The sequence below is a fragment of the Tetranychus urticae genome, chromosome 2 (genome assembly GCF_039701765.1).
Source record: "Tetranychus urticae isolate SD_2017Ah chromosome 2, NJAU_TeUrti_SD_1.0, whole genome shotgun sequence".
NCBI classification, from domain to species: domain Eukaryota; kingdom Metazoa; phylum Arthropoda; class Arachnida; order Trombidiformes; family Tetranychidae; genus Tetranychus; species Tetranychus urticae.
The window spans coordinates 28,391,563-28,408,185 of record NC_142959.1 but is presented as its reverse complement, the minus strand read 5'-3'; the positions used below and the strand labels follow the sequence as shown (position 1 = coordinate 28,408,185).

Sequence of the window (16,623 nt, the reverse complement as noted above, 5' to 3'; positions counted from 1 at the left end):
AGCACAAAAAGTGAGAGAGAACGAGGTTAGTTACTTGTGTTGAAGAGACAGTAAAATGGAGTTTGACTGAGTGAGTAGAAGGGAGAAGGCAAAGAGAAAAGAGAGAAAAGAAAGAGAAGATGAAATGTCAGCTTCAACACACGCATTTATACACAAGATTATAATGATGATGGAAGGGAAATAAATGTTGTTGCTTAGCAACCAAGGTTCGTGTTGAGAAAAATAGACAGAGAATGCGAAAGAGAAATATCTAAATCTTTCTTTCTTCAACATTTAATTTTATCCTATTCAATGTTAACTGAGCAAACTCAAACAACATTAATTGTAACTTTTATTCAATAACAAATTGAATCCTGTAGAGTTAACGATTAAAAGGAGCGATTTGGATTGTGGACTTAAAAGCCTTTGGTTCGTTCACCTTCGAGACAATTGCTTTTATTTAAATGATTAGTTATAAGTTAGTTTTTGTTATCTTTTCAATAGGATAATGTTAAATGTCTTTAGATTAAACATTTATTGCCTTTGCTTCACAAATACAATAATATTGTTAATCGGGAAAAGCGGAAAAATCAAATTATTTCACTAACTGTGCCTATAAAATTAAACTAGACATTAATTAACACTAGTTTATCGTGAGTTTATCATGATAGATTAGTTATCAAATAGAAAAGAAGAGCCAAAATGCGGTTTAAACTCATGTGGAGTGCGCCATCATGAATCAAAATGCTGAAAGATTATGTTTATGATTAATTGACAAATGAAATGATTAATGGATTGACACTCGACTAACAGCTAACAAGACTAAAAATGATTAAAGAGTCAAGCTTATTGAAGGTCATTTATAGAGCCAATCAAAGGCCTTCAATCGCCAGTGACCTTTAGATGCAACTATAGCTTATAAAGTTTCATTGACTTTAAACACTTCCAATGTGAACCTCATGTTTCAGTCTTTACATGGACAGATTTCATTCACAATTGAACTCAAAATCTCAATGAAACTTGATGCACCATCTTCAAACCCGGAAGAATCATTGAATCGTTTTGTTTACAATCCAAATCATTGAATAATTGAATAACCTTTACAATAAAACTCGTTTGTTTGAGACAGTGTTAGCGAATGAGCGAACACCAGAGCGATTGAATGAGACTTAATTTTTGTTCAGAAATCAGGAATCTCTTGGTTTAATGAAACGATTTCGAGAGACTGACAAATATCTTAGGAACCACTTCGCTCACACGGAAAAGCCTACAAAGCCTAAAGTTTTTCATAACTCAATGTCCTCTATCGATTAACACCTCATTCATTAAAGTTGAATCCATGTGTTAAAAAGTTTATCTGATCGACAGTTTTTGATAGAATCGAGTTCAAAGTTCGATCACTTATTATAAACTCATGGAGCCAAATTTATCATTAAACTAAATTAACTTCAAGTAAATCAACTGTTAAACATGATAAATATGATTAATTTGCAAAGATCATTGAGAAAACAAGATTCAATTCCAAGATAATCAAGTTGAAGTCCATCCACAAATGATGGAAGTTAAATAATTTAATGAAGTAAACTTGTGTAATCAACTGTTTAACTTGCATTGTTTAGATTGCCATTGAATTAGTTAACAATTAAAGCAGAGAAACGATCAAACAACTTGTATAACATGTCATGGTGTTAAAATTTGTAAATCCGATATTAATTTTCAGTGACTATTTTGTTTAATTTATTATTCTAACTCAGAACTTTAGGCTTCGATATTTCGAGAGCTACACACGTACGGTAACACTTTCAACCCTTATTTTTTTGCAAATTATGTTTTCTTATGATCGGTTTGGGTTCAAAGCAGCAGAAGCAAATGAGCAAAAAGTTAATACCAATTAAATTGCCGCTTTTCATTACAACTTATTGAAGAGTTGAAACTTCATTTTCACCGATTTGACTGATAATAATCAGACATTTTTTCGCTTTATTTACCCATAACTTTCAAGTTGTCCAATAAACGTCCTTTGTGTGCCAAAACTAACTCCCCATTAAGGGTCAAAACAGCAGCAGTAAAACAGAGGTCAAATAGTGAAGACGAAATAGCGAAGAGTAAAATAAAGAAGCTAAATAATTAAACTGATTAAAGTTTTTTCTGAAAATAAACACAATGATTTAAAATCCTCAAACTGAATTGGCTCAATTTTTTCATTCAGTTTGGCCTTTTTATTCAAATCTATAACAATCAATTTATTTTCTCAGTCATCACTAATTACAAACTGTTTAAATCCAGGAAAAGGTGTAAAATTTTCGCTTTTATAAAACAATGGTCATCGATATTTTCTCGCGTCTTTCTCGGGTTTGAGCTCAAACCCCCACTCGGTTTAAACCGATTCAGATATAAATTTATTGAAAGTTTTAATATTACACTAGTAGTCAGGGTTAGGTTAAGAAAAAACGAGATTCTTTTATAGTCGCCGTCTAACAAGAAATAAAAGTACCTTTAAGATCGAACTTAATTTTTCATAGACTTTTATTGCTTAGTGTTTCTTAAAACTGTAAATTCTCGAGATAGCGACACTTAAAAATTAACTCAACTCTGACTACTAGTGTTTAGTTTAATTTTAAACGTCGATTTGCTGTTCCTGTTGCGTCTCTCTCGGGTTCAAGCCCAGACCCCATTCGGTTTAAACCGATTCCGATACTAGAACTTTCAATAAATTTTTATTAATTTTAAAAGTCCATTTGCTGTTTTGTTCAACAACTCATGAGAATGAATAACCACCCACCTTTATAAATGAGGCAATACAACGCTATCTTTTCTTGAGTCATTTTATGCGTGAATATATTATTGCACATTGGATTGAAGCAGTGGCAATAATAGTCGCTTGATCAAATCAAAAAGGAGCAACACTTTTACTGTTCAACTAATGACTGACAAGATTGTGAGGTCAACTTTATCATAAGTCAATCATCATGAGTATTAAAAGCGTTGCTTAAAATGCTGAGTTTACTATTTATTTTTGGCTGTGATTTTATTGACATGAAAGAAATGAATGAAACGAAATTTATAGCCCAGTAATTTATAATTTATTATGTACATTTTGTAAAATTTAAGATTTTTAAACATGCAATTCCATATTAACTTATACAGTTTTAATTATCCATTTTTATCATTCTTCGTGCCATTTTCACGATTTGGACTGTTACATAAAGTTTCTTTGTAAAAACCTTTGACCCGTTCACCTTCATTGTTAGTAATTGATTTAACATTTCCATTAACATTGCCATTGACATTACCGTTGAGGTTAAAATTAAAACCGAATGAAGCATTGTTTGCTTGTTGAAGATGTTGCATCAAAGCTTCACTTGTGAGTTTCAAAAGCTTTGAATACTCTAAATATGCCATATTAGGAAATGTCGACTCATGATAAGATCCAGGTGAATGTCCTGAGCTTCCAGTAGCAATCGGAACTAGAACTGAAGATGGGTTGGCAAAATTTAAATGATGGAAGTGTTGGAATGGACCTGAAGGGATTGCATGAAGTCCTCCTCCAGATTTGTTCATATTTCGAGGATTACGAAGGTCAACAGGCATTGATTTTAAAGTGAATCCAGTTTGTGGTGAGTTTTTGTTGAGTGCGGCTTCCTTTTCATCGGCAATCAAAGCCTTTACATTAAACACGCTATCATTAGTTAATTGATCATGATTCCCAATCATTTGTTGATGTAACTTATATTGTTGTTGTAGTTGTTGGTGCTGATGCTTCTGCTGCTGCTGTTGCTGTTGCTGTTGTTGTTGAATCTGCAAGTTTTTATGTTGACTATTTAATGTTTGATTCTTTGATATTTTCACCATCTTTGATGGTCTATTATCAGGTGCATTACCAGGTGATGATGAACTTGGTGATTCTCGTTGACGTTTATCGCCTTGACCTGATTGTTTTACCCTTTGCTGTTGATTATTCATTAAACGACTTATTGATGTCGATGTTGAAGTTGAGGTAGATGTGGGATAAAAGGATGAAGATACAACCTTTGTTGAAGTTGGGGTTGATGTTGATGTACACGAGTTTGAAGTCGATGTTAATATTGTTGATGGTTTTGATGAGGTTGTTGATGTTAATTTAGGTGAAGGTGATGATGATGAAGTAGACGGTGATGGTGAAGGTGCTATAACTAAATGTGGAGATGAAGATGAAGAAGAAGATGAAAGTGATTTTGAAGTTACTGATTGAGATGAACTAACTGAAGGTGCTTTTATTGCATTTGCATTTGATGACTTTACTACTTTATCATCAACCTTAATACCATTGCTCTTAACTTCATTATTAGTTGATTGGTTATTCTTGTTGTTATGAGACAGTGAATTTGTAACATTTGAATTTCCAGCTAATCAATGAGAAGATAATGAGTAAAGGAAAAAGTAAAATTATTTAGAATTTTATTTAAAGCTAATTTAAAGTTTACGAGATTATTTTCATGTTAATTTACCTGATACTGAATTTGTGATAACGGAAGATGGAGTTTTAGGTGTATTCACAGAGGTTTGTGAATTATTGGGTGAAATTGATGTTCCAACTGAATGTGAAGTCTTACAATTTTCATTGACATCTCGTGTTATTTTGTTCACGACATTATTAGAAGCTGCTTTATCAATAGTATTGATTTGAGTGGTAGATGCTTTTGGGCTTGTCGGTGCTATTTGAGTTGAAAGATAAAGAGAAAGAGCAGGAAGGATGAAAGGATGAAAGGGAGCAAAGAGGATGAAGATAAGGCGAGAATAAGAGGAAAAGAAAGAAGAAAAAAAGGAAACAAAAAAAGAGAGAAAAGAAGAGAAAGAAGAACGATAAGTTTTGTTCATTTCTTGTCATTCATTTTAAACTAAAAATATTGTTTTCATGTTTACCTGATGGTGATTTTGATGAATCGTTCTGGTTAGATGAAGTTACTGACAACTGTGAATTCATTTTATCATTGACTTGAGATACTTTCATCTGTTTACGAGGTGCTTCTGATTTATCGGATTTGCAATCAGATTCTTTACGTTTCTCACTTTCATTGTTCATTTGGCTCAAATGCTTTGAGATGAAATTGCTTTTAGAGCCATGCGAAGTTGTTGTTATCATCGTTGTAGCTGTGATCGACACTGAAGGTGTTGAAGATACAGTACTAGTTGATGTAACTTTTGGTGTAGACTGAGAACAGCTGATCGGAGTCAGTCCAATGTTATCATAACCATTTATGAATCTTTTATCCGTTTCCCTGTTCGTTAATTCAACAGACTTCACAAACATATTTGATTGTTTATTCGTCTTGACTGTTGAATTAAGAAAAAGAAATTAAATTTTTGTTTGATTTTCATTAAGATATAAAAATGTATTCTTACCTGACGATGGTTTTGATTGTTTATTTAATGTAACTGTTGTTACTTGAGTTGAACAAGGCAACACTGAAGTTGTCGATCGCTTTAAATTGATTTGATTCACCATTGGAGCCAATTTAGTGTTGATCACTTTGGGTTTAATGACACGTTTAGTGTCTGATGCTTTAATGGAACTAGAAACTGAATGCATCGCTTGTTTTTCCCTTTCATTCATCAATTGACTTCTTTCGAGTTGATTCTTGTCAATATTTTGTGACGATAGACTCGGAGAGTTTCGAGTTGGAGCAACAGTTGAGGTTGAGGACGAAACTGGATTCATGGGTGAAGTGGCACATGTTATTACTGATGAAGATTGCACTGCAACTGATTTCAAAGTTGTGTTATCATTTTTAACATCATTTTTGGCGTTTCCATTATTAGGTGTATTTGTTGAAGCTGTAGAGGTAGTTGTTGTTGTTTTCATGTGAAAATTGAGAGAAGACGCTATTATTCAGGAAAGGGAAGAAAGGAACAAAAGAATTGAAAGAAGAGAAAAAAAAGTTTTGTAAAGTTGAATCTGAATTGTAGTGATAGTGGTTGGAACATGTTTTTAAATTTGAAAAACGAGCATTTCATTATAATAATTACCTGATGTTGATGTTGATGTTTTTGTAGATGAGGAAGATGAAGATGATGTCGAGCTTGGTGATGGTAATGAATGATTATGCATTGACTTTTTGATCGCATTAATTTGACTCTTTGAAGTTGTTGTTGTTTGATTATTTTTGTGAACTGCAAAGTTGTTCAATTTGAAATGTAAAGGAATTGGTTGTTGCTATTTAATGGAAGAAAAGAAGTGGACATAGAAACATGAATAATAATAAAACAAAGGTGGCAAGAGAAGCGAAAGAAAGAAAAGTTGCTGGATGAAAAACATGTGATGTGATGAAACTTACCGTTGAATAAATGTAAACAATATCCAGTAATTGCAGGTCATCATCAAGTATCTTATCATCAAACATTATATCCACTTTGAAACAAGAAGAAAGTTCATATTTTAAACAAATGAACTTCTTTAATGATCCAATTGGGAATCCTGCTGGACACAAAAGGTATCGATGTTCATCACTTGATGATGATGTTGTCGAAGTTGAAGTTGAGTTTGATGTCGATGTTTTACTGGATCCAATCGTCTTCTTACTTTTATCATTAGAGTATTTTGAATACATAAGAACCACACTTATCTTTTCATCCAATTGGTAATAAACTTTCTGTTCATCAAAATAATCACAGGGAGAGTCATTTGATTTGGAATGAAACTCTTTTCTTAACTTCATCTCTGATCTGAACAATCCTGGAATAAGTTTGTAGATTAATGACTGAAGCATGGAATCCATCCGAAGAGTTTCCCATTTATTGGTTTCACTGAATTTTAATCCACACTTTGGGCAATCATGATTACAATTGAAATGCTTCACAATACAAGATCGGCAAAATGAATGTAAACATTCGTTAATCGTTGTTGCATTAATGATGTAACCTCCACAAAGTTGACATTTGAAGGAGTCGCTTAAGGAAGAGAGTTTTGTCTTGATAGTTGAATGAATATTGTTGACTATTTTTGTTGGTGGCAAAGGAGAAGCTGAATTAACTGAAGTTTCCATCTTTCAAGACCGAGGTTTGAGAAGCAAATGAAAGACTAAAGAGGGAAAAATAAAAAGAGAGTTGGAAAGGGGGAAAACAGAGTTTGCGTAGAGAGCGAAAACAATGAAAAAATATAAAGTGAATTGTGATTAAGCAGAATCTAGTGAGGATAGGTAATTAAATATGCAATTAAAGACATAAATTGTGACAAGAGTCAATCTGAATAACTTCGTGAAGGTAAAACAATTGAAAAAATGAAATAAAACAGCAATCAAATGATAAGAAAACAATCAAAATGGCGTTGAGGAAATGTTACAACAAAAGATGGCGTTAGAAGCGAGTTGTTGAGGAAAATTGTTTACAGTTGGAAGAGAAGAAAATGAAGAGAAAAAGGAAAAGAGAGAAAAAAGCGAAGAGAAGAGATCAATGAAAGATAGAGAAGAAGAGGAAAGAAAAGGTTTTTTTCGTGAAATGTATTTGGGGTGTAACAAGTCATTGTTACTGTGAGAGAGTAAATGAAAGAGAGAGAAGGAGAGAGAAGAGAAGAAGAAGATAGAAGAAAAAGAAAGAAGATAAAATGTCAGCTTCAACACACGCATTTATACACAAGATTATAATGATGATGGAAGGGAAATAAATGTTGTTGCTTAGCAACCAAGGTTCGTGTTGAGAAAAGAAGACAGAGAATGCGAAAGAGAAATATCTAAATCTTTCTTTCTTCAACATCCAATTTTATCCTATTTCATTGGAGTGAGCAGTCTCAACCTTTTTTAGGCCATTTTCATTTTCAGTAAAGATGGAGGTTAACGGAGAGCGGACAGGATCTGGTTGCTTAGTAACACAAGTTCGTGTCAAGTTAAAGTAGACAGAGACTTCGAAAGAGGAAAATCTAAATCTTTCTTTTTTGTTCATTCAATACTAACCTATTTCAAATTAAATTGCGCATTCGCGATTTTTGAGTTAAAAACTAATAAAAGCTAATAATATAAAATGATTGACACATGGAATTGAAAGGCTTGATTCGGTTAATCGAAGGAATGTTTTCACGAAAAATAAAAAGACAACATTCTTTATGAAAAACCTTTGAAATGTTCACCTTGAATATTATTAATTGCTCTACCATTCACATTGACATTAAGGTTGAGATTAACACAAATGAAGCATTATTTGCTTGGTGAAGATGTCGCATCAAAGCTTCACTGTGAGCTTCAAAAGCTTTGAATACTTTAAATAATTAATGTGAGGAAATGTCGACTCATGATATGCTCCAGATGATTTTTCTGAGCTTTCAGTAGTATTAGTAATAGTAATAATTGGAACTAGAACTGATGATGGATTTGAAAAGTGATGATGGGATTGGAATGAACTTGAAGGGACTCCTGATTTGTTCATATTTCGAGGATTACGAAGGTCAATAGGCATTGATTTTAGTTGTGAATCCAGTTTGTGGTGAGTCTTTGATGAGTGCGGCTTCCTTTTACGGCAATCAGAGCCTTTACATTAAACACACTATCATTAGTTAATTGATCATTTGTTTGTTCATTAGGCTCTCAATTATATTTTGCTATTCGATATGTTACCATATGAATAATATAAGTTCAGTTCAGAATTGACTGGAATTTGGTGGATCTAAGTTTTAAATTCAAGCAGAAGTGGCACTGTTTTTGTATCCGTCCGAAAACTCAGAGCGAAAGGTCGATCAAAGTTGTTTGACTTCTATTTTTAGATAGATAATATTTTTGAATTGATTTTGTAAAAATAAGATAGACGGAGGTTAATATGGACGAGATCAGTTACACAGGTTAATGATCAATTAGTTATAAGACCAAGCACAAGATCTTGTTCAAAGTCGCTTGTCAAGTGCAAGGAAATCTTGTCATTGAAAAGATGTTTTCACACTTTTACTGCCTTTTCAGATCGATTAAAAGACTGTAACTTATTGAATATTTGTCAAAATTTATCTTCTTCAATCTTCAATCTAATAATATTTAACTGAAGCTTGAAGATAAAAATAAGATAATTGCTAGCTAATAATGTTTTAATCAAAAAAGGTTACAATCAAGTCTTTTTAATATCGAAATACTTGTCACCCAGTTTCACCTTTGCTGTCGATTAAACGACTTATTGGTGTTGATGTTGAGGTTGAGATAATTGAAAATGAAAAAATGCAGATACAACTTTTGTTTCAAACATTTTGTTCAATCCAAAAGCATTGCTGAACAACGAACAAACCGCAAATTTCGAAGCCTTTAAAGTTTCCTATGGTCTCAATGGTACGCTCGATTCTTATTAATCCTTTTTGCTCATTAGTTATGCACTTGCTAACTGCTCTTAACTTAAGTTCTGCAGTAATCCAAAATCAAATCGAGTTCAATTGATACGTAAATATTTACGATCATTAGCTTCATTAACGAACAGAAAGACTTCAAAACTAATCTTTTTCCTATCATTTTAACACCAAATTAGTTTGCTAGCGCTCATTTCAGTCATTGGCAATTAAATTAATTAAAAAACCTAAGAATAACTCAAAACCATTTCAATCTTCAAAAGCAAACTATTGATTATTCATTGAAGATGAAACTGATCAGATTGTTAAAGAATCGCTGCATGATTTCAACTTCACAAACTTATTTTCTTTAAACATTTCGGAATTAAATTACGATTGAATCAAAAAGTTTAACAAGATTAATCACGCAATTATAAGTAATAATTGATTTGGATGTAAACATCAAATTATTGTACAAAAAAAGCAAACAAAAGTTGAAAAGGTGTTGGATGATTAAATTGAATTTCAAATAAAACTGATCATTATCTTGACTCTCAATGTAAATGTTATTAACTAGCGATTATTAAAGTTGAATATCCAATGAGGAATGATGAAAAGAATAGCGAAGAGCGAAGAGACTGAAGGAAGGTTGCTTGAACCAATAGAGGGCTCAACACAAGAAAAGAGAGTAAAATGTTATCGATTGTCGTCCCTTTCATTGGGATTTACAGTGAAAGGCCTAAACAGCGTAAATAAGCTTAGCTTTTACCACTCCTTAAAGACGGCGCCTTTCAACTGCTCACAATTCAATGGTTATTACCTTGGACAGGATCACATGATTCAAAGTGTGACGTCAAATGCCTTGAATATCGTTTCATTAATTATTATGATAATAACAATGATAATCATAATGATAATCATTAACAAAGAGTCTATTATCTGATGAATATGAATAAAATTGTTGCCCATTAAATTGTTGTTATAATTGGTTGCCAGTCGACTGATAATTGCATCATTCATTGTCTTTTGATGAACAATCTGTTTGTTGTTTGTTCATTGTGAATCAATGGGAAAATGGCAATCAAGTAAACAAAATTTGTTAAATATCAGCTAATTAACACTTCAATTTATTGCTCCTTAATTTTAATGATGACAAAAATTTTTGAACCTCGGTATTTCGAGAATGGTAAAACTTTTGACCATCAAATTTAATCATGTTATTGTGTTAAATTGTATGCGCTATAATATAAAATGTTTTAATACTAGAGCGATCTAAACCTTCCTCCTGTACCAACAAATGATTGTAACATGCCACAAGCCTGTTGAGGAAAAAGGCCTTTCGTCATGAGAGACAGCCACTCGGACATCAAGAGAACCAAATGAAATATTGTCCGATGTTGGTGTTCATCAACCATTTCTGTCACTGAAAAATATGTTCAAGTCTTGCTGGCTATTGTCATCGTTTGCTTTGGCAGCTTGAGCCAAAAATTAAAGTGACCTTATATACAACTACAGGTAATTTTATCTTCTAAAATATCGTATCCCAATAAGTACATCGTCTTATTGAGCACCACAAAATACAAAATAAAAATTAGTTTGAATATGGTTCGATGACTGTACCAAAAGCGATCAATGTCTCAACTTTCTTTTCAAGATAAACTGTAGAGCATTAGAGAAGTGACAAAGATCTACACAATATTCAGTAACCTGTCTGATAATGAGACTAAATTTATCAACGATCCCTAATTAATAAGAAGCTCAGCCTATGGATAGGGTGTTCGGCATCACTGAAGGAACCCCGGGATCTAGTCCTCTCTTTGGTCCTATTGGTTTCTCTTCTCTTCCTCTCCTCTCTTTCCCTCTTCTCTTTCTTCTCTTCTGTCTGTCTTCTCTTAATCAACTATTGAAAACCTGTTTAACTTGTATTATGAAAATGTAATCAAATACTCATTTGTAGTTTGCGCTCAGCGAACAGTGTCGCCACTGTGTCACCCACCCAATTTAAATAAAAATTCAATTTTAATTCAACCAAATTTTTATTTTGATTCCTTTAATAATCAAATTATTTGAATTTTCTTTCGTAAATATTAATCAAATAGCTTAAAAAATCTTAAAATAACATTCAACAATAACACAGTGAAATTGGATTTAAGGAAGAAACATTAAATCGATTCGAATTAAGTAAGATTGAACATCATGAAATGCGCTACCCAGCAAATAGTGAAAACAAGTTATTTTAATGATTCCCATTATCTGACAGTTTACTGTAGGTAGTCAAATTATGAATTTTTGCGCATTAATTGTGGTTGGACTAAAAGGATTCCAAAGAAGATTTTTACTCAGCATGAAATAGTGCTGGGTGATTTTATCGATAAATCGATATTTTCTCGCTTTAGTGATCATTTATTACCAAATAATTTTGAAAATAAAAGAGTTGGCAACAATCATTGCCAACTCTAAAAAACTCTTGAAATAAGTTAATGGGTTGTAAGAAGCTGATGATGATGAGGATGAAGATAATGAAACATTGTATAAAATACAATGTTAACTCAATAGTTGTAGTCTATTAATTATAATTTGCTGGCTTTTAGTCTCGTAAAGACAAAAATTAGGTTTTAGCTTAATTAAAATTTTGATTATTCAAGATGCTTTTTCTATTTATTTTTTCTTTAAATTGTAAAGAGTATTTTACAATACAAACATCGATCTTTTTAATTCGCCTGAATCCCCTTTTACCATGCTATTCAAGCTCATATCGGCGTGTTTTCTGTTTTTGGCTGCTTTTCATTTTCAACTTTTCCACTGAACATTAGGTATGACCGATAAAGTTTGTCACCAAACTGTTTTTCAGACACTGTCGGATCATTATCCGACTTATTGGTAACATTGTTTTACTAGGTTTTTTGTTAGACATTCATCTAGGGTACATTTTGATTGTGTGATCACCAAAAAATTATTGAAGATAAATTGTTATTGTCGAAATTGTCAATGTTTGAAATATAAAGCGAAATTTATTTAGTGACAAACTTTATCGGTCATACCTTAGATTATCGATGATCATCGATTTTCATTGAAAAAATTGGCGATAATCGATAATCGGAAATTCGCATAATCGCCTATTACTAGCCTGAAAGGCGCGATTAAAATTAATTCAGGAAAAATGTGTTAGGAGTTAGCTTCTTAAAACCATTGGGTCTAATCAAGACTCATTTATTTTTCTTCGTAACTCGAACTTTAATGTCTCGAATCGTAAGGTTCCCTTAGTAAGTGAAAAAGATGACTAAAATGGCTCATCTTGGCCTTTTCATAAAGATCCTATGTGTTCCTAAAAAGAAAAAAATTATCCTGATGCCAATACTCGGTGAAACTATGACTCTTTATAAACTTATCACGAGAATTTCTCGTCGGTATCTATACAGGTCTGTTATTCACTAGATAAGTAAATTAAAGGAAAGTAAATTTACATTTAGTGAAATTTAGTGCGACATCAATATACATATTGTTAACGTATTAATAGCAAATCGAGCATCGGGATAAAGTTAAGAGTAGAGACTTTGTGGGTTTGTAGGGCCATTAAAACTGAGTCCATTTTGTATAGAAATTAAAAGATGAATATTAATATCAGTAGTTTTGAATAAAGTGGAAACTTCAAACACCTTTTGTGCCATTGTGAAGCTAGATTTTTTTATGAAACTCATTTTTCTGGTGTAACTTTCAATGACCAATCAAAAAATGTTATTAACTTAGGCCCCTTATTTTGTAAAATAAAATTTTCTGTTTCTGTACAAGAAGTCACTTCCATTTACGGACAAGTTTTTTCCGAGGATAGAGAATGAGCTGAAACTCATTTTTACCGATAAAACTTATTGGTCAATATGATTGATTGGATACTTTGCTCGATTTATCAACAGTTCTTTTGATTTTGGCTATTGGGCTAAAAACTTTGAACCTCAGTATTCCGAGAACCGCATAACCTACAATCATTATTCATTGACCAATCATTAGATTTTTTATGGGATATGATATAATGAAGCGTTAAGATGATTCAAGCTCATGCAGAAAATTAATAGCATTGTATTACTTTGATACTTTATTTATAAAGGTAAATGGTTACTCTAACACATAAATCTGTATCCTAAATCTTATGATGTTAGAATATACATAATTAAATGAATTAACTCAGATTTTCTTCGATATTCAATCATATTATGTGATCAGATTTTGTACCAGTGCTCCTTTATCTAGAGACGAGAAGTTTATCGATAATGTTATTTAATGTTATCTCGAACAAAATATAATAACAAGTTTTGAGGAACAGCGTTTATTGATTAAGAAACTCATCAAAGATAAAACCTCAAGACAATCAGTTATCAATAACTCTTGATAACTATCGGTATATCGTTTACTCAAAACACCATTGATATTGTGATTGCTATCTGCCGACTTCAGAAAAGGCCAAAGACTTGTAAGGGCACTCAGTAAATAACCAACTATTAATAATAATCACTTCGATATTTTTGCACTTCTCATCCTTGGACAAAGGGCCAAAATAACAAAGGCGAAACAGCAAAGGACAAAATAAAGCTATAATCAAGAAGCTTAATAATTAAAATGATTAAAGTTTCTTCTGAAAATTGAAGGAAACAAAACACAATCCTTTTATAAATAAATCCTAAAATAAATTAAATTGGCCCAATTACTTCATTTAGTTTGCAATATTTTAATTTTTCATGCAAATCTATATCAATTAATTTTCCTCAATTATGGCGAAGGTGAGAATGTTTTGATTTAATGATAACACGATATTTTTCGCGGTTTTGAGCCCAAATCCATCCTTGAGTTAACTTTCCAAGTGGCTCTAGTGACATTTGAGATGTTTAATCTTGCCAAAGACAAACTTGTTTCAAGACCATTCAAGTGCCATGAAAATCGATTATTTAATGCTTCAACATTGAAAGTTGTCCTCACTCAATGAGTTTCATTGTGCGCATGATTTAATCACCAATCAATAATCCGATTCTGAATCGAATGAGTTGACGAAGGAAAAAAAACAAAAAAAGAATCCAAAAGATTCACTGTTCTCATCCTTCTCATCATTCTCACATCTCGAAATTCCCTGATTCATTTGTCGATAATGAATAGAAAAAATCTTTTCATGAGAAAAAAAAGCAAAAGAAACAAATGCTGTTTGACATTTAACGGTAAAAACGCCCTAAAAATGAAAGTAAATCATTTTATGGAAAAATATTTAATGAGTTTAATCGCGTTCAAATGAACCAGTTTTCCAGTGAATTGGGTTTGAATTTACGGGAAACTTGGTGACAATCTATCCATTCGAGTGCTTCTCAAGTGCTCATCGATTATAAGGACAAACATTTAATTGGAAGTTGATTGTAATCCAACCCTAATCATGATTAGATTTGGATGAAGATATCCAATGATATTGATAGGATATCAATTTGAATGGTTTTCATCTGCTCGCATCCATTCATTTGGTCAATCCAATCACATCAATTGTTAACAAAAAACTGTTATATTGTGTTTGTTCACGTGCTTTTCCGGGAAAACAATCAATCAGTTTCTAGTTAATTTCTGTTACCTTGATCAGATTTTCATGATAACATGAAAAGTACGGGAATTTCAACACATTGTTGTTCATCCTCAATTTGCCATTGTTAATTAATTGATAAAATTATAAATATCACAATGATAACAATGAAAACAATTAAACTCTCGGTTTGTATACTTATAAGGATATTTTTTGCAGAATCATCTTTCACCAAAACCTGTTATTCAATTATTCATGATAATTTGTTCATTTGTAAAGGTCAGGAAATTTCGTTTGAAGCCATTTTCCCATCAAATGCGCACACCTTATAAGGAATTGAAAGACAACAGTTAAATTGAATGGAAACAATCAAAATCGCAATTTCATCGCTTCATGATTACATTTTGTTTCTGAAATGTTCACAAATTTCCTGGAATTCAATTATCACTTCTGCAAAACTGTTCAATTAACTAATCAAAGGTTGCATGAAAGATCGAAATTTGTTATTAAACTTAGTTTTCGCGATTCTGTTGCGTTTTCAAATGGATTAAAGTTCTTGAAATTTTACATTAAATAAGATTTTCTTTCCTTTTTTTTGCAAAAAGCTTTGGAAGTTTCTGAATCACGAATTTTGAAGACTTTTGGAGCCTCTAATAATCGATATTAATGGTTTGATTTCAATGATAAGTTTTACATAATTTAAATTGTAAATGGTGTTAACTGTTTAAATGGATTGACCGTGTTTGAAGAAGGCTGACCAAAAATTCATTTTAACTTCACAGATAGGAAAGTGAACGAGTCTGTAAACATTGACTATTCATTTCGATAATCGATCAACCAGTTTCTCATTAACTTGCCATCTCTAGGTCAACATTGAAGGTTTTTGTGAAAAATGATTGTCAAGATTAACTTTGCTGCTTCAGGTAAAAGGTTTTTGTTGTTGCTTTTGCTGTCAGCTCTTGTTGTTCACTGCGTTTAAAATGGTTGGTTAATTATAATTTTCAAAGGCATCTGTAAAGTTGAAACTGGAATGACCATTGAAATGTTTGCACATTTGGTTTGGGTTGAATAGAGGAAAAGTAAAGTGAAAAAAGATATTTTAAGGTCGCTCAACAAAAAAAAACGGCGATTAGCTTAGGTTAAATACAGAGTAGCTCACATCATCGGTTAGGCTTGGAGAAGCGGGAGATTCTTGAAAAGACCTATTGAAGAGCCGAAAGTCCCAATGAAAACCTAAACGAGCCAAGAAGAGCAAAGACTTTCAATAAAAGTGACAATTGAAATGATGACTTGATTTAATTTCATCATTTTTCGTCGCTCGGTTTGTCCGATCATCGCTCAAGTTTAAAGGTAAAATGTGCGAACTTGAAATGACTCTAAAAATAAGCGACATTGAACGTGATTGATGCCAAGGTGGTTACGGCAAGGACAGGAAGGAATCAATGATTAGTTCCTTGATTAACTTTGTAAACTGAAACTCGACTTTTGAAGTAAAATTGAAATGAATTTGCGTTCCTTTGATGATAAACTCAGATCAAAAGTGAACCTTGAGATCAATTGTTTCAAATGCTAATTGTTTGAACATTTGTTTAGACAAAAGGTTAAACTTTTACTTTGATGACTTATCGCCATTTCCATCTCTACCATGACTAGTCATTTGGCATTTGGTGCTTTCATTTGTTTGTGTTTAAATTGACACAAATCACTTCTCTCTTGACAAAACCAGTAAAGTTACTTTTTTAGTAATTTTTTGTTAATCTACTGACAAGCTTGAAGTTTACAGAAATAATGATTTCTCTCTTGATTGCTCATGATATTAATACTCATG

The 16,623-nt window shown here is 32.2% G+C and overlaps 1 protein-coding gene across 1 annotated transcript; it reads right to left on the bottom strand.

Annotated features, from left to right (window-relative positions):
* Positions 1-3,039: 3,039 nt before the first annotated feature.
* Positions 3,040-7,599, bottom strand: LOC107368116 (uncharacterized). The gene is made up of 6 exons (XM_015935898.3): positions 6,294-7,599; positions 5,986-6,172; positions 5,362-5,841; positions 4,882-5,292; positions 4,467-4,673; positions 3,040-4,364 (listed from the first exon to the last, which is right to left on the bottom strand). Exons 1-6 carry the CDS (start codon positions 6,999-7,001, stop codon positions 3,133-3,135), a joined length of 3,225 nt encoding a protein of 1,074 aa, XP_015791384.2. The 5' UTR covers positions 7,002-7,599; the 3' UTR covers positions 3,040-3,132.
* Between the last annotated feature and the right edge of the window lie 9,024 nt (positions 7,600-16,623).